Below are 23,752 nucleotides of genomic sequence, written 5' to 3' on the forward strand. Positions count from 1 at the left end.
TACTGAATATTATATATAAATATAATATATAGTACAGGAAAAAATCTTTGCTAAAAAAAGAAAAAAAAAATACTGGTGCAAACTTTTGACCTTATTAAAAGATTGCATTTAATGTGATGACAAAATTAAAAGGAAAATGAATAAAAACTTACTCTTTTGACACCTCTTTCCACTGTATCCATCTAGGCATGAGCACACATTATTCCGCATGCAGTGTCCACCATTTTTACAAGGTGGGTTACAAACAGCTAAAGGGAGCAGAGTTTTATGTCATTAAAGAACATTGAATTGCATCAAAGTTACATCTGTTTTAAAAATCATATGCACTCTTACCGATCTGACACTGAGCTCCATAAAAACCAGCAGGGCACATGCAGACATTTGGCTTAACACATACTCCACCATTTAAACATACAGGTGTGCAAACAGCTTTGAAAAAAAATAAAGAAACAGAGCAGATAGCAAAATTATTGCACATTTCTGATCATGTATTCAGTAAAGAAGCAACAGCAGAGGTCAAACAAATGCTAGCAAAAGTATATTAAAAATGATATATAAAACATACTGCACAATATTTCTATGTTAATTACAATACAGTAAATAAGGCTTTATGTCAAGGCTTAGAAAAAACAGTGGGACCTTTGACTGATTAATGGCACGGCATCTGACAGGTGGAAGGTGTTCAAATGAAATAATAAAAGAGGAGTGAGGTGGGGACTGTGTCTGCATGTGTGTGCGAAGCACTTTTATCAGGGTGGCACAATATCACTGTATGCTTTATCTAGATACAGAATATGTACAGTCAAAAGTGCATACTGCATAGCAGATAGAATTGCCATGGGAAGCTGGTAAACATGTCTAGATGTCCTTATAATACAAAAGTTTAGCATATCTTTTAAAAGTAAGATTCACGATGACATGGTTAGAGTCTCCACTTGCAAGTCACGTAAGTGCTTTAAAGAAGCAAAAATGTCTTTACTTTCACTTCTTTTGCTTCATTTTAAGTCATCTTTTCTGGACATTTACTAGCTTCTACATTTATAGCTCCTTGTTACTTAATGTATGAGACACGGCTCTATGAAGATTTTCCACTAATTATAATGCTTATCTGCTGCTTATAATAGCTTATCTCCATTGGCAAGACATAGTTTCCTGAGTGTACCGTAAATCACTGAAGATACTGGCCAAGTTCTTCTAAATGATGTGGTACATCATATTTGTAGAAGACATATGAAACTGATATTTGGTTAGCAATTCTAAACCTGTCTTCTAATATTCTGGCACCATTAGTTTAGTTACTAATAATAAACAACTTTATTTAAATAGCATCTTTCAAGCAGAATTAAGAAAACTCACAGCAAAAGGTAAATATATTGAAAAAATAAAATGAAAACATTAAAAATTTGTAGTACAAAAATCAAGTTTATACAAAAAGTCTAACCTAAAAATAGAAGATGTATTAGGTAATCACATTAACATACTCTGGGACTAAAAAATGTAAAGCTGTTTTCACAGTTAAAATTTGAAAACAATCTAGTAACAAATAATTGAATTAACAAAATAAAAGCTAAATTACGATAGGAAGCAAAGAGCAGAGGAGTTTCCTATCTTGCAAACCAACAGTAAAAATATGAGAAAACAAGTTTAAAAAAAGGCAAAAATATGCATAAAATTCAATAAGTATAACACAGTGCCCCCGCAAGAATGCTTGTCAAGAGCATGAACTATAATCTGAAATGGAAAACTTATTTAAAAGGCACAAGTATTTCAAAGCGATTTGCAATACACTCCCTGCTCTCCTACTAGTCTTATATTTAATGGTTTCAATTTCATTTAATGTTCAAGACAATCTGTGGTGTTTATTAAAAAAACATTTCTTTTTATAACATTATTCGGGCATGGTAGCAAAAATAATTTTTTTTTCAGAAAGTGATAAAGTCATTTTCACGCTTTATACTACAGCAATACTTGTATGTTCATAACCTTCTTTTTGATGTTGAGGGTTTTCCCATGTCTTTGCGTTTATATTCATTCTTTTGTTTAGGCATTATGGTACTATTATGCTCAGTAGGAGCTAAAACGATTAAGCAGGTACTTATGCTAAGTACATAGCATCAAGTAAGCAAAGTAAGTCCTTTCAGAGTGTAAAGATCTGGCCCTCATTTTGGTGCTTTTTTCTCAGAGTCTGAAAGGGGTTTTCAACAAGGCAATTCAGGGCCATGTTTAGTGCCTCCTGAAATAATAATAGTTTTACCTTTTTATCAAGTTAAGGCATGACATAGAGCATGTATGAAGATCAACATTTTCAAGTGTCTGTGTCACTGAAATAGGTTAATTAAAATTGGCCTATACTTATTGAATATTTCAAGAATTTATCAAGCATTTTGTTTATTTTTTTAGGTATGGATGAGGAACTTTAAATTCAGTTTCAGTTTTCTCCAGTTGAGGTTTGAACTTCTGGAAAAAGTTGCAGAAAAGTAAGTTGTAAAAATTTAAATTAAGACTTAATTTGTCTAAAAGTTTTAAAAAATGCACTCCAAAAGTATCAAAAAGGTTTGGAGCTCCTGCTTCTCTTCACGCAAATTTAATTCATACAGCTCTTGTAGGAGTTTCTTCTTTTTACAAAATTGCATTTATTGAAATAGTATACTGTATGGCTATTGCATCCTTTTTTTCTATTAAGTTTGCTGCACAGTTTCTCTATTTATTCCCAATACTTCTAATTTACGTACATTACTTGTGGAAGTAGCACATGTGCTTTATTTACTCCGCTAACAAACAGTAGTGAAGTAAAAAATAAAGAATGAAGCTATCACTCTTGAAGGTCACCATCATACTAACAGAAGTATTAGTAGGTAATGTAGTCTAGTAGCTAAGGCTGTTCGCTATGAAGTTCTGGACTGAAGGATCAATGTTAACAAAAGCATTGTGGTTTAACCCTTACCTAATCATGTACTGTTTAATTAACAGATGACAATTCCAAAATAACAATAATTTAGAAAATACAATAAGACTCTTCTGTCAAGAAAAATTTTTATCTTGAAAAAATGTTTCTACCCTTTGGAAATGTCAAATTTGTTTAATTAGTCTGATAACTGCATATAGTCCCATTGCACAGCTGTGCGGGAACGTGCTATACCAGTGCATGCTCCCAACCAACCAATATAGTACTTAATATAATATTTCAGTTTATGCATGATTCTATTCATTTTCTGTGGAAACACAAAATTGATAAAGTATACCTGAGCTGCAGGTTGGTCCATCCCATCCTTCCTTACATTTACAGACATCTGGGCTAATACATTCTCCTCCATTGTCACAATGTCGGTTACACACCACTGTAAAATTAGGGTTAATAATGATTATTTGTGTAATTTTTTTGTAGTATAATCCATAGCCATATACTTAGTTGTATTTGTACAACATAAAAAACAATAAATAAGATAGGCATTTATACTTACATTGAATAGTTGGTAATTTACACACCCTACCACCGAAAGCCAGAATAACGAATATTGCAAAGTAAAAAAATAAATAAATAAATAAACTGGTATATGCATTTATTTTTTACTAAAATGGAGATGGAACTCACTTGTTTCACATCTGGGACCAACATAACCATAAGGACATGTGCAAAGGTTTCTTGCCAAGCATGTACCGCCATGGAGACAAGGAGGGTCACAATTTGCTGCAAAAAATACAAATGATGTGTCTAACTATTAATATTACATTTGTTTTACTTTATTTACTCCGTAAGCACTTTGAGCTACTTTTGTATGAAAATGTGCTATATAAATAAATGTTGTTGTTGTTTCTTCTTGTATCAAGCACAGATAAGTTATTTAAAATTATATATATATATATATATATATATATATATATATATATATATATATGGAAATATAGAAGATAAATGTATGTTACCTCATTAGTAAAAAATGTAAAGCAGTAATGTATACCAACTTCAACTTATTTTTGTTTTTTATTTTATTTTCCAAAAATAGAACACTTCAGTGGCATTCAACAGATCAAACATATAATAATAATAACATACCAGACACAAACATTTACTTCAAATTTATTACAAAGAAAGGAAAATAATATTAAAAATTCAAAAGAAAAAACAAAAGTAGAATAAAAAAGACAAAAACCGAAAAAGATTCAACCCCCACTCAAAAGAAAGAGAAAAAGAAGAGAGTCTCAGACAAAATGGAAAAAAAGAAACAAAACCCCTCTAACATTTTAAAGAGATGATAAAACAGGTAATGGCATTAAAGAGTCACGCACTGGCCCAGCATGTGTCACGATTTGGTTTTGTTGCTGGAACATTTGAGTGTATGGTATTATCTTGTGCTTGAACTGGGTGTTTTTGATGTTGAGATTTCTGTTTCTGCCTTTAATTACTCAATATTTCTAATAGTTTAGGTGCTGAGTTTTGTATTTTTAACTTCTTGGACAACATTTTAGGTCTTCGTTTGGTGCCATTTTGAGTTTCCGTTGTTAGGTTAGCTTCCCTCAGTTTCTAGGGGCATGGCCTGTTTGTAATCAGCACGACAAGATAAAGGGACAGTTATGTGTTCTTTTGTGTTTTTGACACATCCAATAAAAGAGAATATTTTTTCTAATTTCAGATAATATAGGACATTGCTTACCCACTGAGTTATAGAAGGTGGATTGGGATTCTTCAGTTTGATCCAGATAAGTCTGCATACTCTTAGTGAGGTGTAAGTTATTAAAATCCATTGTTCTCTATGCACTTTAATGCCATTTTGATTTAATGGATTTGTAGTGATTGTAACACTGAGGCTGTCTGATAAGTATGTAAAGATTCTGATCCAAAATGATGTTAATTTAGTGCATTCCCAAAACATGTGGCCTAGTGATGCTGGAGCTAGATGGCAAAACTCTCAGATTGAGTCTTGCCCTGGATACATTTTGGACAAATTTAAATGAGAGAAATGTGATCAACAACAGATCTTTATTTGAATTATAGAATGCTTGACATGGATAGAACTGGAGTGTATTCTATATTTGTCTGAGTTCCACTCCTTTTCTGAGCTGGCGATGCCCAGGGTAGACTATGTAATCACTTGGCTCTAGTCAATAAAACATTGTATTCTTGACTTGTTAAAAACCAAAGGCCGTATGTGTTTATTTTCTATAGGATTTTCTTGATGGAGTTTTTTATTTTTCCATTACCATCTGGCCATAGCTACTGTTAAAAAATAATGACTTCATCAAATTCTCACATGGTGGGTAAACAGGTAATGATTTATATACTATATTTAATTACAGAAAAAAAAATCTATTTGTACATTAAAGACCATGTGAACCATAGATTGTTAATCTAAATATACTGCAGTTAGTGCAGTTATGCCACCCTAATCACTTAAACCTGGACATATACAATTCTAAAGTTAGTATTTCAAGATTTTCGGTCAATCATAAAGGTGGATTGTTTTCACATTTTCTTTATTGTACTAAAATCATCCTTCAGTTTTGCAAGGTTGTTCTTAAGGAAAAGGATGGGGAGCAGCAATTTCTAAATACTATAAGAAGAATGAAATTAAGGACCATCCATCCATCCATCCATTTTCCAACCCACTGAATCCAAACACAGGGTCACGGGGGTCTTCTGGAGCCAATCCCAGCCAACACAGGGCACAAGGCAGGAACCAATCCCGGGCAGGGTGCCAACCCACTGCAAATTAAGGACCATTGATCTAATATTATAGTCAACAAACAAAACAACAACAAACTTGTCTAAAATAGAAGCCTAAGATAGAAGCAATATTACAGTGTTTTAGTGAGCCATATGAAGAAAACTATTATATGGCTTATAAAACCAGCTTTCTTCATATCTTCTTACTGATTGATACATTAGAATTTATTCTGTATTTTTCTAGATGCTTGTGCAAGTGCAGTCTCCACTTCAGTAGTGAAGACTGTACTTTGTGACATTTTCCACTATTTAAGGAGGTAAAAATCTGCTCACCCAGTATCGTCATCACAAAATGCTTTAAACAAAAACAGAATGGTCTTGGCATCAAATGAAAATAAAAAATAATTAATTAAATCTGCTCAGAAGTCAACTTATGGTAACAGCTGATAAACAATCCAGTACGGTCAGCATTTGTATACTGGAGGCAGTAGAATCAACTGAAAAAATAATCAACATAGTAAAGATGTTTTGTCACAGTTTAAGAGTCCTGGGTTTAAATTGGTCTGTTTGGAGTCTATAGTTTTTCCTATATCTGTTTGGGTTTGTCCTCTAAATGTAATTTTTTTCTTCCACATTACAAAGACATGCATCTTAAGGTTACTGGCAACTCAGACTTGCTTTATTTTGAATGAGTGAAGTTGTCTGTGTGAGTGGGCCTTGTGATGGAATGGTGCCCCATAGAGTGTTACTTCCTTATTTAAACCCAATTCTGCAAAATATGTTCAGACACTCAATGACTCAGAATTTGACTAACTAGATTACAAAATGAAATGGTTTATGAACACATGAATAGTAAGTATACTAAAGTAGAATGAAAAAAGGTACATTCTTTAAGTGTCTGACATTATGCAGATACTTACGCAAATTTAATATATGTTTTATTCAAAATTTAGGAGTTTTACTATAATCTCCAAAGGAATCTGATTAGTCAGTTTGGCTTTTGTCTGATTGGTCAGTTTGGCTTTTGTCTGATTGGTCAGTTTCACTGTGGTTGCTCAGTGAAGTCTGATGAAAATAGGAAGCTGTGGGCAAGGGATACTGAGGATTTACAGGGATACTGAGGAAGGGTGCAGTAGGAAGGCTTAGAGTCACCTTCAAACATGGAAAGTTTTTGCAAGGATATGAACGATGTTTTCACAGCAGGTAATGGAGGCCTGTTTACCATTAGCAGAAGTCAAAAAGTAGACAGGACACAAGTAAAAATGAACGTTTGAGAAACAGGCTTTACAGGAATGAAGATGAAGTGTCAGTCAATAGAGGTTGAGACATACAAGGATATCGAAAAGGGACAAATACTGAAGGCACATGTACAGCAAGATATATCAAATATCAAGTATTTTTATATTTTTTCTATTACTTGTGGTAACATAACTAGTTGTTATATAAATTATGTTACTTAAAATTTTAGGTCATTCCACAGGTTTTAATAATTTACCTTCCTCGCAAGTTAGCCCCCCATATCCTGGAGCACACTGACATACATTTGGCTTTATGCATTTCCCACGGTTTTTACAGTCTGGACGACAAACAGCTGAATAAAAGAAAGAGAGAGAGACAAATAAAAACAATGTCATTAGGTTTGTAAAGATCAGTTATGGAAAATTTTCCAGATATATTATGCAGAAAGACAAGTTATATCTCTCCGAAGTACAAAATATAGACTCCTTTTTTATAATGTACCTGTAAATGGAAAATTTGATAGCTATGGAAAGGTTTAAATCCAACTCATTTTTTGTGAGTATCACTTCTTTCATGTTGGGGTCACAGAGGAATATCTGTAGTAATGAAAGCCAGGCAAAATCCAATACTAGATACTGTATGATGCACTGTCTATTCAGAACTACAGTAATATTAGTAATAGCAGTATTTTCATGTTTACAGAATACAACGGAAGGGTGTGCACTGCTCCTATAAACTTGGGTATCATGGAGGTCAGTGGGAATTCTAAAAGCTGGGAAATAATGGCATGTAAGAAGCTATCCTAGTGATTAATTGGAGTGATTCAAAAGTTTAATTAAGTTCAGGACTGGCATCTTTCTTTTTCTCAATGCTGCAGGGATGAACATCCTGTGACAATACAGTGGCAAAAGCAGGTTCAGAAGATACATTAATGGATGGACAACCTGTCACTTTGTGTATGCTCCTCAGCTAATTAAAATGTACAGCATATATACAATGAGTTTGGTTTTTTTGCTCAGAGGTCTTACCATTCATAATAATGCCACAGTTTTTCTTCAGGTTATCATTTAGGTTTTTGTCATGTCAAAAATCTAACCCTGCTTTTATATTCTGTGGCACTTTTGATTTAACAAGATGAAGAAAAAGGTGTCAAAAGCTAAAGATAAGGCATATAATTAGTTGTATGAGAGGCTGGACATTAAGGAGGGGACAAATGATCTGTACTGATTTACTAGGTAGAAGGACCGAGCTGGAAAGATGAGCAGCAGATTAAGGTGATAAAGGATAATGATAGTAACATACTCACAAGTAAGGATAGTGGGTTAAGCATATGGAAGAAGTACTTTAAGAGGGTGATGAATGAAGAGAATGAGACAAAGAGAGAAGGCTGGATGATGTGGAGATAGTGAACCAGTAAGTGCAGTAGATTAGCAAGGAAGAAGTAAGGAAAGCTATGAAGAGGATGAAAGCTGTTGGTCCAGGTGACATATCTGTGGAAACATGTAGGTGTTTAGAAGAGATGGCAGTGGTGTTTTATTTTGTTTTTTTTTGTTGGTTGTTTAATACAATCTTGGAAAGTGAGTGGATCCCTGAGGAGAGGAGAAGAAGTGTACTGGTACCAATTTTGAAGAATAAGGGGGATGTGCAGAACTGTAGTAAGTACAAAGGGATAAACTTGGTCAACCACAGATTGAAGCTATGGGAAAGAGTAGTCGAAGCTAAATTAAGAAGGGAGGTGATGATTAGTGAGCAGCAGTATGGTTTCATGTCAGGAAAGAGCACTGCAGATGCAATGTTTGCCCTGAATGTGTTGATGGAGAAGTACAAAGAAGGTCACATGGAATTGCATTGTGTCTAGGGCTGCAATGATTAGTCGACGTAATCAACAACGTTGACTACAAAAAATCGTCGACACGGATTTTTTTATTGTCGATGCGTCATAAATAGAGCCTTCAATAGAGGCTCCAGTCACAAAGAACCACATTGGTTTTTGTAACTGCAATGCACTACATTTAGGTCTGGGGGCAGTATCATTTGTTATTGTTTGTCAAGACTGCACACAGTCCTACCAACGAAGAAGAACATCTGAGGAGAAGAAGAATGTAGAGGAAAATAAAAGTGGTTGCAATGGCGAGTCGGATAGAGGAGAGGGAAGGAGATAGAAAAAAATTGAGACAGAAACTTTCTAAAGTATAGGAGCACTTCACCGAAAAAGAAAAAAAAAGCTGAATGCAGATTATGCAAAGCGGAGCTTTCTTTTCATGGCAGCACCACTGCGATGTATGAGCATCTGAAATGCAAGCATCCTGGAGCTGTGATGCTGCCGTCTCTTGAGAGGTAAGTTTTAGTGTGTAAAGTTAGTGTCATGTGTTAATGTTGATGTTTGTATTATAATGTGTATATCAAGGTTTCGACAATGATAGTTAACCCTTAAACCGCCACATACTTGGGGTTTAATGCACCCCTGGATGCCAAATACTTTTTAGCTGCACTTTTTAAGTAAACGTCACAATTCACAATGAAAACGTGAAATTTTAATGGAATACGTATTTTTTTCATGCAAAGAGCATCACAATTGCTGCAACACTAATCATTTTACACACTGCAAACAAACTGTAAAAACTATTAAAAAAAAAAGCTACTGCAATAACCTATTATTATATGTTCAAGGTGCAACTGAAGCCATTGATGAAATTCAGTAAATCACCGAGCCAACTGCACTTGAACTGGCTGCACACAAACACACAGAGGTAAACGCTGATGATTGCAGGCTCGTCTAGTGCAGCGGCTGAATCCCAGAGACAGTGGTGCTGCAGTTCTGCCGGGGCCGGCAGTGGTCATGAGTTGGCTGCTCAACGAATATACAACACTGACTGATCAGCTCCGGCGTGCTGGAAAATTGCTCTGTGAAGCAAATATAGCAGTTGTGGTGGTTCAATGAATGTACAGTACGTCGCTGAATATACTCGCTCCCCTGCGTGCCAGCAAATTACACTGAGACATGACTATAGCCAGTTGCAGCATTCAATGAATGTACGTCATCGAATGTATGTCACCACATATACTCAGCTTTGGCGTGTTTCCAAATTGCACTGGAAACCCAACTCTAGCCGGTTGCAGCATTCAACGAATGTACTTTTCCGAATATAATGGCTCCGGCGTGCTGGCAAATTGTGGTGGTAAATGGCGATTTAAGGGTTAACTGAATATAATTTTCAATTATGTTTGCTAACATGTTTGGAGCTATAGTAAACGAGTGAATAGGAGTAGCTGAGCCGTCCTGTTTTTTTTTCTTCTTTTTTCGTATAATATTAGAGTTCATATGAATAGTAAACCATCTCTAACTAACGTTAGGTAACTTGTGTTTTGGAGTATATCAGTAATTAGCTTGTTACACATTTTAGTCTGTTATTTTTTTATTTTGGCATAATACATGATGTGATAAACTACAACACTTTTCCTTCAGAGTGTTATGATTAAAATATCTTTCTCTGTCTGCAAAATCATTCTTGAGTATTCCTGCTACCTCTACTCCCTCTGAGCGTCTCTTCTCAGCAGCTGGGAACATTGTCTCAAAGAAGAGAGCCAGCCTCACACCAGAGCATGTCGAAATGCTCACGTTCCTGCACTGCAATCAGGAATATATGAACTGAATCTTTTATAAACTGTACATTATTGTTTGATTTTATTTGAATTGAAGCTTTATTTAAACATTTGGACTTTAAGACACACCAGTGGCCATTTTTGGTTAAGTTAAATGCACTTTTTTGTTTAAAGACTATGTGTACTTTAGTTTGTATTGTTTAATGTATTTCTTTTTTATTGTGGTGGTCACACTAATATAAAACATCTGATTATTTTCAAATTCATATGTTTCACTGGTTGCTATTTTAATTTGATTATTATTCATTTTAATCGTGTTAATACAGAGACATCAGGGTGACATTCACAGGTGGACAGATGTGAGCAGGTGAGGTAAGACATGCACTGGAGCCCAGAACAGGATGTGCAACCACAGGTCGCAGGCATCAAAATAGTCAGGCATGAAATAATTGTGACTAATCGAAAAAATAAATTCAACAATTAGTCTACTACTAAAATAATCATTAGTTGCAGCCCTAATTGTGTCTTTGTGGACCCAGAGAAAGCATATGACAAGGTGCCTAGAAAAGAGTTGTGGTATTGTATGAGAAAGTCGGGAGTGGCAGAGAAGTATAGAAGAGTGGTACAGAATAATTACGAGGGAAATGTGACAGTGGTGAGGTCTGCAATAGGAGTGACAGTTGTGTTTAAGGTTGAGGTGGAATTACATCAGGGATCGGCTGTGAGCACTTTCTTATTTGCAATGGTGATGGACAGGTTGACAGAGGAGATCAGACAGGAGTCCCTGTGGACTATGATGTTTGCTGATGACATTGTGATCTGTAAAGAGAGTGGGGAGTAAGTTGAGGAGACCCTGAAGAGGTGAAGATATGCTCTAGAGAGGAAAGGAATAAAGGTCAATAGGACCAGGGCAGAATACATGAGTGTGAATGAGAGGAAAGTCAGTGTAATGGTGAGGATGCAGGGAGTAAAGTTGGCAAAGGTGGATGAGTTTAAATACTTGGGATCAACAGTACAGAATAACGGGGAGTGTGGATGAGAGGTGAAGGAGAGAGTGCAGGCAGGGTGGAGTGGGTGAAGAGTGTCAGGAGTGATTTGTGACAGATGGGTACCAGCGAGAGTAAAAGGGAAGGTCTACAAGACGGTAGTGAGACCAGTTATGTTATATGGGTTGGAGACAGTGGCACTGACAAAAAGACAGAAGACAGAGCTGGAGGTGGCAGTGTTGAGAATGTTAAGATTTGCAGTGGGTGTGACGAGGATGGACAGGATTAGGAACAAGTACATTAGAAGGTCAGCTCTTTTTGGTGGTTTTGGAGACAAAGCCAGAGAGGTGAGATTGTGTTGGTTTGGACATGTGCAGAGGAAAGATGGTGGGTATATTGGGAAAAGGATGCTAGGGATGGAGCTGCCAGGCAAGAGGAGGTTTATAAACGTCGTGAGAGAGCACATGCAGGTGCTGGGTGTGACAGAGCAAGATGCAGAATGACAGGAAGATATGTAAAAAGATAATCAAGATGAATTCACTTTGTCTTTTAATAACATATAATCCTTATATACAAAGTGAAGATAAAAGACTTTTTCAACATTGAAAACAGAAAACTGAGACTGTTACTTACCAATGTGACAGTTATATCCAGTATACCCTGGTTTGCACCTGCACGTGTTTGGTAAAGAACATTCCATATTCTTGCCACATGGATATCTGCAAATTGCTTCAACAAGAATACACATTTAAATTAACAATGGGTCCAACTCATTGCTTTATATTGTTCTATGCATACTGTACCTTTAATACATTAATTACCAGGAGATATTAGTCTCCTCAAATGAAAGAAAACTGGATGTGTGATTCTGTTTTCTTTCATTTGATGAATAAAATTGAGTTAAATACATTTTCAAATGTATTCTTTTCATATCAATTATTGGTGTTATGTGTTGTGGCAACTAATCCTGAATGATACATTTAGCATCAGAAACATTCAAAAACTTATGCATTTTCAGAAAAAAGTACCTTTACACTTGACACCATTTCCAGAATAACCATATGGACAGCGGCCGCATTTAAATGACCCATGTTCTGATGGCTCACAAGGGACACCAGGGTAACATGGAGAATCAGCACAGGTGAGTAATTTTGGTAATGATGTAGTCCTTTCTTGTGATTCATATAGGTCTTGTGGAAGAACAATGGCAGAATGCACCTTAGATCCTTTATATGTTATTCCAGAAGTTCTAGTTTTTGGAATTCTTTTGTCTTCATTCACTTCTTCCCCAGAACTGTTTCTTTTATTACCAATGTTAAGCAATGTATTCCTGGTATTTAAATATGGCAGGCTTAGTTTGGGTTTTGCTTGAGGAGACACAGGGCGAGAATTCGAAGTCCTATGGAAAGGCACTACAAGTGGGATTTGCCCTGTGGTCTTTGTTGAGACTGTAAACTTTCCAGCTTTTTTAATTGTGGCTGAATGCTTGGATATTGAATCTGTAGTCATCGTGATTGTGGGTGGAGTAGGTAAGTTAACTGCATTTAGTGTAGCTGTATTAATTGTTGTACTTCTTGATCTTTGTCCTGCCAAAACATAATAGTGTTGCAAAAGAAAAACAAAATGATTTATTCTCTTTAAATAAAAAAGAAGAAAGCAACATTATTAAACAGTATCCATTACCAAGCATTCAGTACTTTCTTTCTTTGTATGGAAAATATTTTCAAAAGAAAGCTTCAAAATGAAGACTTCTAACTGTTATGAGACACACGATTTTTGTGACCAAGAGATGAAAACTGTAGAGAACTGATGTGTTCAGGGGAAAATGCAAGGGCCTATACCATAATATCAAAGTAACCTGGCAACCCAAACAAAGGGTCAAAATGATAATCAAACGGCAAACACATTAAAGTCAAAAAAGTTATGAAACACCTAAAACTAGGGCATATATTAACCTAATGCTAAATACCCTGAGAAATAAAAGACTTCATTTAATCTACAGAGAGTGAGCGACTGTTGTGAGCACAGCCATATTTATATTCCTTTAGATGTCACACTACACCGAGCATTGTGTAAACAACAGCAACAAGACTACCAAAATGAAAAACAACCCAAAAAATAATCACTGCATCAAAAAATGATGAAATACACAAATTGTTAACGTAATCACCACGCTCCACCTGTTCAGTAATTCAAAAGCTTAGTCTATTATTTGAGTGTCAGATTATTTTTAAACAAAAGAAAACTAACTTCAATATTTTCAATGTTTATTTTTCAGATTTTGGCCTTGAGTTTTAATTTTGATTCACAGCTTTAATTTTGTGTACGATTATATCTCATCTTTCAGTAACATTTTATCTCCCAGTTATATTTTTTGTTTCAAAAATTATCACGTATATTGAAGTCTTCAGGGTGTTTATCACACTCATCTGCTTAACCTCACTTGTAGCATAAACCGTCAGGGTCTTAGTCTCATTCCAAATGAAGTCTTTCAGCAGCTGGGGAACATTAAAGTAGTAGTTACCCGAGAGTCCTAAAAAAAACGCCTGCTAGCCACCAGCTGTTTTCAGTGGCATAAGTTAGCCTTTGCTGTTTTGTTTTTGGGCCCACTTTTATAAGGCTCTTAATTTTAAAAGGCCTTTTCTTAGTCTTCGTCTCCGGTGTGACCATTCACTGTATATTGTGAGAAGTAAATTAGTGTATTGTGTTCTCTTTTTGAGACATTTTGGAATAGGATTCTTTCGGTTTTAACTTTAGCTTTCCCAGATAAGTTATGTATTTGGATTAGCATCTTTAGTTAATTAACTCTTTACTATATTTTGTGACATTTTATATTTGCTTTCTTGTTAATTTTTTTACATTTAAATGCACTGCACACTGCCAGTTATGCCCTGACTATTGGCATTCTCTTTTTAAATATTATATTATTACAGTATCTGGAGGAATTACTTGTTTTATTGTGGTGCTCACTGTAGAGAACTACCAAAAAAAGCAAAAAGGCACACAGATATTTATAGCATCCCAATTATGACTCACACACAGACATTTTCAAAATAAATGCTGTTTCAAAGTATACTGAATGGATTGCCAGAGCAACACTGCAAAGGCTTAAGATGTACAACATAGATGTTCTCGTGTTGCTTAGTTAGACATAGGAAAGATACGTCAATTTTGAAAATAAGAATCAGCAAATGTTGTTACATTATGGTTTTCAGTGTTAACCAAGATTTATGCCAAAGGTTTACTAGTTAGCAAAGGTTTTAGAAGTGGATGAAATAAACACTTTATCTAGAAGACAAACATTTACTAAGATACAAAATTTACTTTTTCTTATTTTCTTTAGTGTTTTGTTTTTTTTCTGTTTGCAGAAAAATGGAACACTCACAAATAAAATTTCTTAATCTAATGCTTTAACATCTCGGGTTGTAACACTCTTAAATGTTAAAGGAAAAGAGATTAATTTTTTTTAAAGACACTGTATACTTGTAAGTGTTTCAAATAGCCTACTTTCTGTTTTTGATGCTCTATTTAATAATGAACATATTATGCAGTACGTTTGGGGGAATGATACGTTTTATCTTTGAGAAGCACAACTAGCCTCTTCAATGCAGTAAAAAATTATCTCAATGTGATGAGTATCTGCATTTTGTGGGAAAATACTATGTCTATACTGTATATATATAAATAAATAAATAAATAAGGAAAAAACACTTACCTGTTAGAGTTAACCTGCTGCATGTAAAACCATTACCATGAAATCCTGGAGGACAGCCACCACAAGAAAATCCTGATTCTTGTTCTGGATCTTCAAAGCATTGCACACCTGGGAAACACGGCTTAGCGGCACAACCCTTTTGAGTGCCTATGGGAAATAAAAGTGTCAGGAACATAAATAAATAATACTATACTACATTTAAATAGTAATTTCATCTGAATGATGTTACAGTAACACAAAAAATGTTAATGAAACAATCAAGCTATAATTGTAACATATGCTTTTTAAGAAATGTGCATTTACAATGTTACAAGCATGTCGGGTAGGCAATAGTAAACACATGACTTTTCCAAAATTCAGGTTACTTAATAAATGCTCATTAATTGCTCTTATTGATCATTTCCAATCACTATGCCTATAAATTAAAATAACACCTTATTTGTTGATTTAAAAATGAGTTCCAGTGCTCATAACATTGAATAAATTGCTTAAGGAAGAAAAAATAAAAAAGAATTAGATTATTACGTGCCAGAGCTAAATTTAGGTCCTGGTGATTGCTGACGGTGAACACTGGTTTGTTTCTTTGTTTCAGTTATTTCATTTTCGGCTGGGGTACTGATTTGTGTTTGTATTTCCGGCCCAGATTTATTGTCATTGCTTTCCTCCTTCTCAGGATAAACCTCCTTAACCTCTTCTTCTTTATCAAAAGGATTCAGATTCAAAGATTCTTCCACCGCTAAAATAAAACATATTTCTGTCAAATGTAAAGTTCATAACCCATGTTAATTTGATAACAGAGAGAAAACAGAATGTAACTTTAATTGTCATTATCATAAATGCAGCTACTGACATCAACTTTGAATCAAGTGATCTTGTAAAACTGTCCCTTAATGAAAGGTGAGGCAAATCACAATAAAATTTAATTTAACCTTACCGTTGTTATGCTACAGGCAGAGTTTGTTCTGTGGCTTATGTTTATTCTCCTTTTCGTGGCTGTATCTGTTAATTGTTAGTTATTACTTTTAATGTGCTTTTGTTTTAATGTAGTTTTTGGGAGTATGTTAATTTATTGTTTAAGATTTATGAATTGTGTAATTATGATGTTTGCCTATGTTTCTTGTGTCCTGTGGGTAGAACTCCAAGAGGCAAGTGCCCCCTGACGTGAGTGCTGCTTGGACTAACCTCTGCCTTTATAATCATGCGGAAGAGATTATCCTAGCAGGCCATCATTGAGGTTATAGAGTGTTGTTCTTGTTTTTTCTGTTTTTTTGAAGTTTTGCTACTTCATTGGATTTTGGACTGGACACTGTTGCCTTGTGTTGCCTTTTAAGGCATACTGTTTTTGGGATTATTTTGTCTTTTCATTATTTCTTTGTGATTAAATCTTTTATTTATATAGATTATTTGCCTTGTCTATCAAGGCAGAGGTTTGACAGTTTATGTTCTCTCTTCATGGACAGCTGATGTATTTGGTGCAAAATTTAAAACATAGTACGAAAGTTTAAATGCCTGTCACCTATTTTAAACCTGGCTGAAGCTTCTTTTAGCTTGGGATAAGAGTGCCTAGGGTGAAGCCTATTTTTAGGCAGGCCAGTGAAGGTTCTGGTCTGGTTTTGGGGTCTTTATCGAGGCCTTTAACCTTTTTTACCATTTTTCTTTTTTCACAACAGAATAACACCCCGGTGAGATCATTTCATCCACCTGAATATAAAAGCTGAGGGAAAATAAAAATAATGTTTCACATTTTCACACCCACCAACACACGCACACATATATCCTTTACAGTAGTGACACTGCAGTATTTTTAAAACTTTAAATTACTGTTCATTTTACCTTTATAATTTGTGCATTATATTATTTACTGAAAATTAAATGACTGTGTAATTCAGACAAAGCCTACTACTACACCTGGATGCACATCTCTGCGCTTCCTAACTGAAAAACTACCAAACATAGCAACAAGCAAAAAAAAACATTTAAAAGAACTAACAATTACAGTGTAAAAAAGTAGTAGTAATAATAATAATAATAATATAAATCATAATAATCATACCATTAAAGTGACAATTGGATGAACATAATTTTAAATAGCATAACAGAAATATATAATTTTATTTAGATAAATGCATATCATGTGCCTACTTTTACAGTGTCTGCCATCTCCTCTGTATCCTTCTGGACATGAATCACAGATGTAGGATCCAAAAGTGTTATTACAGCGAACTCCTACAAAGCAGGGCTTTGATGAACATTCATCAACATCCTCTTGACATTGTTCACCTTGAATAGACAAAGAAACTGCCATTAATACCCAAACAATAGTACATATGTTTTCTGAACTTGTGTTTTGGGCCTGCCTGTTATGGCATACCATATTTAATTTTCAAGGATCACCTCTTAATCATTTGTGTCCATTTGCTGCCAAAATGAATTTCCAGGGCCCCTGCTATGCTCCTTGTTAACCTATGGATGTATGACCATATATAGCACTAACTCATCATTAAATTTGCAGATGACACCATAATTATTGAAATGATTAATTACAATGATGACACTAGCTTACAAAAAATGATTTGCCTTCTGATGCAGTTTTGCCAGAATAAGAGTGCTTTCCTTAATATCGGCAAGACTAAAGGATCTGGTCATAAACTTCAGGAAACAGGAGGTAGACTGCAAAGAGGATTATCAGCTTTAAATTTCTTGGAGTCCCTGAGAAATATGTGGATGTCTACAACTACTTTATGCTCACCAACTTCTAAAGTGACAGCAAAACACTTGGATTGCACTTGCGCAGCTCAGAATACCAACGAACTACAGAGGGTGGTAAAAGCATCAGATAATATTACTGATACTAGGATGCCTTATGAAGGCAAACAGAATTATGTAAGATCTCAATCACTCGTCACATTGACACACTCAATAGGTGGTATAGGATCATTAGCACTTACACTACTATGTTTTGCAACAATTTTACCCTAAAGCAGGGGTTCAAGTGGCTGGTTCACACTGGTATGGAGTAGCGGCATTTCAGAATTTTTAGCAGTTGCATACCAGAAGTGTTTTTGAGTGTACTGGCTCGCATTAGGTATATTCAAAATTCAATTCTATTTGTAGTGTATTGTGCCACCTTAAAACTGCAAGGGAAACAATCTTTTATTGAGATACTCAAAACCCTAAAGGTGATCATCCAACCCCTCGATCTAAAATCATATTTTAGTGGATTGTGGAGTTCAGAGTTTGAAGCTTGCATAGGGTACCAGCACTTACATCTGTCCATTTCAGGCACTACCCTCAAGCCTTACGGTTAGTCAACAGACATGTTAACAGTCATATTTGTAACTTCACAAGTGTATACAGTATATTGTTCTATGTCATATTTAATGCTAGGTGTTGAATTGTCTGGTGTTGGATTTCTTTATTGTCTGTCCTGCCATACTATCACTAGTCTATGGCAGCTGTTTTAGTAATAATCTCATTATATTGTATACACTTAACAATACATTTTTAATGAAAATGTGCAGTGTTTTTATCATTTCCCTTTATACACAGCTTTTGCATCAGGCTTCGCTTGCATCTTGTTGACCCCATAGAGCTCTGATCATTTGGCTGCTGATCTAAATTGGCTGATTTTCACTCAAAAAGAGTAGATCAGTGATTGGTAAATTGTCCGATTACAAAAGCTAATCGTTGCAGTGCTCCTTTATGAAAGGTATTATGGTAGTTGAGCCAGCACCATCTTTTTTTTTTTTTTTGGCAGCAGCAGCAGCAACATCACCAAACTTTGTGCTGTGTAAACAAAGAGCAGCAAGTCAAGGCTTGTGTTAGCAGTGCAGACTCTTCTGTATTGCAGAAAGTGTGAGGCATTTGGAATATTAGTCTTTACGTTAATAGAAAGCGGAATAATGAATTTAACTGAGATAAAGGAATCAGAGGAGTCATCTTCCTGTGCAATTAGAGAAACAGCAAGAAAAGATACTTTAATGAATTCAGATGTTTTTAGTTTCTGTTTGGACTGCATGTTTGTTTTAAGTGCATCAGCTTTCATTTTTAATTGGAAAACAAATTAGATAAAGAAGAATTTGAAATTCACAGTGGTAGCACTGCTGCCTCGCAGTAAGGAGACCTGGGTTCTTTTCCTGGGTCCTCCCTGCGTGGAGTTTGCATGTTCTCCCTGTGTCTGCGTGGGTTTCCTCCGACAGTCCAAAGACATGCAGGTTAGGTGCATTGGCGATCCTAAATTGTCCCTAGTGTGTGCTTGGTGTGTGTGTGTGTGTGCCCTGTGGTGGGCTGGCGCCCTGCCCGGGATTTGTTAATGCCTTGCGTCCTGTGTTGTGGATTGGCTCCAGCAGAACCCTGTGACCCTGTGTTAGGATATAGCGGGTTGGATAATTGATGGATGGGGAATTTGAAATTGCTGCTTAGTAAATAATAGGCATGTTAGCTTAACGGCACATGTATCTTTTACTTATAAACCTGTTAAGCATGTTAGTCTTATGTCTTCTTGATAAAGAACTTATAAACATTTGATATATAATTGCGTTGTTTTTAAAGATTTGTACTGTATTTATGATTTGTTGCCAGATGTCACACAGCATAAGTTTTGATAGAAAACAAGTATTACATAATTAAAATGATAATCCATATTTATAATAATACATCAAGAATTACAAATGTCTATCTGATACACTGAAGAAAAAAACACACCTGTATAAATATAGTAAATGTATATTTTAACAGCAAAAAAGCTGTAGTGTTATAAATAATTTAAAATTACTAAAGCTATAAGTGTATGTATATTTACATTTAAGCAGTGTTTAATTGGCAATGTCAATTAACTGTGTGAAGAAAAAAAAATTATATATATATAGTGTATATATATATATATTCATTGCATTCGTAGTCAGAGTCTCGACGACCTGAATTGTGTGGGTGGTGACCTACCAGGTAACCACGGTGCCCTCTTTCAGTTGAGAGAAGCAAATCATGGAATGTTGCATAGTTTACTGTCAAATAAAGCAGAGTATGCGACACATGTTTTGCCCTCATTTGGGCTCATCAGGCGTACACACACTACTGCTCCCCTCTCAGGGTATCGAACCTCGGACATCAGCGTCAGAGACAAGCGCCTTTATGCTGCGCCACGAACCACAAGTGTTACCTGCTAGGTAAGCACCCACACAATTCAGATCGTCGAGACTCAGACTACGAATGCAATGAATGTAATTACTCTAGACCTACAGGCTGTCAAATAAACGAACCAGACGCCGTCACGCAGCATATATATATTGTGGCGGACGCCCCTTCAGTATATGTTCAGGGGGAGCAGCCTTGGACTTTGCAATACCTCCCCCTGGATGCCAGATGGCAACCCCCCTGAGTTGGAGTGGTGCCTCGGTTTCCTGCAGGGCTCCATGGGATTTGGAGTTGGGTGCAGCCCTGTTGGGTCCTGCAGGTGCTGCCAGGGGGTGCTACAGCTGGGACTCCTGAGCCCTTATGGGCAATGTTTTCGCCACACCCAGAAGTGCAGCCGGAACTTGACAATCAGGCACCTGGAGCACTTCCAGGTGGGCTATAAAAGGGGTCAGCAGCCACCACTTGAGGAGTCTGAGTCGGGAGGAGAAGGACTACGCTTGCTGGGAGGAGTGATGGTGCAAAGAGGAAGAATGTTTGAGCTTTTGTGTACCCGGGACTGTGTTGTGCCTGTGGGGGTCACGGGGAAGACGTGCCCCACAGGTGAAGAAAAAATATAAAGTTTCTTGGTTTTATATGTGCCTCCAGTGTGAGTCTGTGTCGGGTCAGGTGCCTATATAGCGCCTTTTGTTACATATATATATATATATATATATAAGACATTTCTCTTATATTTAGTCTTATTTCTTTGAAATGTATTCTTGAATTGTTTGGAAAGTGCCTTGTGATGATATGTCCTATATAAAATATAAAAATCATGCTGATTAATGAAAAGATTGATTTTAATTTCAATGCAGAAGAAACACAAACCAGAACCTGATTATAAGCAATATGAAATGTCAGTGCTGTCCAATGTTTGCTGTTCGTTCTGAATGTTATTGTCTACATGTTATACAATACAGCAAATAAAGTAAATTCAGGTGTACTCAACATGTAATGAATATGGAAGATTATTCTTGCCAAAAATTGTGTTCACTAAATTGAAATGTAATGCATATGCACGTGGTGCATTTTTATTTCTGCATGGTTTTATCATGTCATAATTAAAAACATATCAACCAAATTATCAATGGATTGCATTTAATTTTGCCATGAATCATCTTCCATAAGAGAAGGTGGAAAATTTAAGAAAACAAATCTATTTTGACATGAACATTGGAAGATAAAGTGGGAAAAAAAGCTGACCTGTAAAACCTGAGTAACATTCACAAGAATACGCATTGAGGCCGTCCACACACCTGCCGAAGATGCAGGGATTTGATTTGCAGTTGTCAGAGCTGAAGTTACAGTAGTCACCTTCAAATCCTTGGGAACAGACACAAACATATTTCCCACTTCCAGGAGGAAAGTTAATATTTGTTACACATGTTCCTCCATTTAAACACTTACATGGCTCAACAATTACCTGTAGGAAAAATTTTTCATTATTTAATATGTTAAGCTAATAATGCTGCATTATAATAAACAGTAACAATAACAGTAGTGTCATAGCAAAATGCCAAATATAGTACATTAGTTTAAATTTTAATCTGCACAGCAAGAAAATGGGATACAATTTACTTATGTGTTAATAGAGCTTTTGTGAGACTGGTATTATATATTTTTCTGAAAACATATGTACATGACATATCATAAAAAGATTTATTGATACTGCATTTATTATGATCAAACCTAAAAATATTAACCTATTGTTCCTACCTATTTGCAGAACTTTGTATTTCCTCATCTATAATTTATGGTTCTCAAGGCCAACACACAGAAGCAGGTTTAGGGCAGCAGTGGGATTTGAGTCCATCACAAAGCATTTAATTTAAACACCCGCCCACATCAATGAGAAGGCAATAAAGGAGTGGAAGCAACAAAGAAATCTAATATATAATTAAAGATTAGGGTCTGTGTGTGTGTGTGTGTGACAGAAGGAGAGAAAGGAGCATCGAAAATAGAGTCTGAAAAGCAGACTTTACAGAAACGCACTCGAGAGAGGGAGCACCCATCAAAGGAGGTTCAGACACACACACATACAGAGGAAAGGTGCTGAAGGCACACACAGGTAAGAGAGAGCAAATATTTTTAGATTATTACCTGTCTTCGACAGGTAGTTTGGCTAGTAACATTTATAAACATACCATAAATGTCCATTGAGCTACATGTTTATGTACTGTAGTGGTTCTTTCTGAGTCTCTAATATAAATAGTTACCTGGACATTTTCTTAGTGGCATTTACACAACCTGCCTGTGTCTGTGTGAAAGTGTAGGTCTGTATGATCTATGTCCACAGTTGGTTCCTGCCTTGTATCAGATGTTGCCAAGATCACTTCCTGTTCCTACACTCTGTGATGAAATTAAACAAGTTAAAAAATGACAGCTCAAGGGATGAAACCCTAGAATAAGACATAGATCAGAAATGCAGTGATATTGACTGACATCTGAAAAGCACTACTTATTTGTCACCAACTTGTTTCATAAATAGGATTAAATTAATTGACCACAACAGTTAGCTATCTTTAATTTTTTTTTCAAATTACTGTCATTATACAATAACTGAATAACAGGTGCTACTGGGCTTTTCTTTTGCCTGCAGTCATCAAAATGTATAATATATAAGATATAACAGACTTATTGGCATAGCAATAGTGTCTGTTAAGGACACCATACATGAATAAATTATTGTGTCAAAGTATGTGTGCATGAAATTATGATATGTGACTTGTGTGTACAGTTTTTTTTGTCTTGCACTGTGTGTTTAGACTCTTCATGGTCTGTTTTGCTACTGGCAGATCAGTAAAGTACCTACCTACCTACCTACATACCTACAGTCTGTCCATCCATCCATCCATCCATCCATCCATCCATCTATCCATCTTTATGTCAACATGATTTAAGTATTCTTGTTCTGCATGTTGTTTTGTTTCTATGACTTCATTTAATAAATGAGTGTGTTTGAAAGTACTTTAATTAAATTTTGCTAGGGACTCTGTATGGGTGAGTGGTATGTGTGTGTGACTGTACCCTGCAGTGGACTGGCACTCAGTCCTGGGAGGGTTCTCAATTTGTGTCCATTGTTGCTGGATATCGTCTAACCCCAATTTCTCTACTCTCAATCCTGGTTAATCAACTTTAGAGAGTATATATTACTGATTCTCATACTCAGTCAGTCCTGAGACATCTCTATGGGTGCACGTTTTGGTCTGAACCAACATTTACTTTTAATTAATTAAGCGATCTGATATGTCCCAGTTTTTAGTTTGTGATGTCAACTCAGAAATTACAAAACTAAATCTGATAAATTTTCATTGGAACGAAGTACTAGGGTGTTGTACCATGTTACCCATTATGGATGTAGTGAGAAGTCAAGCA

General features: G+C 35.7%; 1 protein-coding gene across 1 annotated transcript in view; it reads right to left on the reverse strand.

The window, feature by feature from the left end:
- The window catches only part of vwde (von Willebrand factor D and EGF domains), a 114,194-nt gene that overhangs the window by 11,187 nt on the left and 79,255 nt on the right, over positions 1 to 23,752 (reverse strand). Inside the window, 11 exon segments of the mRNA XM_028817157.2 lie at positions 153 to 248; positions 334 to 429; positions 3,243 to 3,338; positions 3,593 to 3,688; positions 7,158 to 7,253; positions 12,124 to 12,219; positions 12,519 to 13,076; positions 15,206 to 15,352; positions 15,735 to 15,941; positions 17,348 to 17,485; positions 21,581 to 21,800. Of these exon segments, the coding sequence (XP_028672990.1) occupies positions 153 to 248; positions 334 to 429; positions 3,243 to 3,338; positions 3,593 to 3,688; positions 7,158 to 7,253; positions 12,124 to 12,219; positions 12,519 to 13,076; positions 15,206 to 15,352; positions 15,735 to 15,941; positions 17,348 to 17,485; positions 21,581 to 21,800 (1,846 nt within the window).

The sequence above is a fragment of the Erpetoichthys calabaricus genome, chromosome 13, assembly GCF_900747795.2.
Source record: "Erpetoichthys calabaricus chromosome 13, fErpCal1.3, whole genome shotgun sequence".
Classification (NCBI taxonomy): Eukaryota; Metazoa; Chordata; class Cladistia; order Polypteriformes; family Polypteridae; genus Erpetoichthys; species Erpetoichthys calabaricus.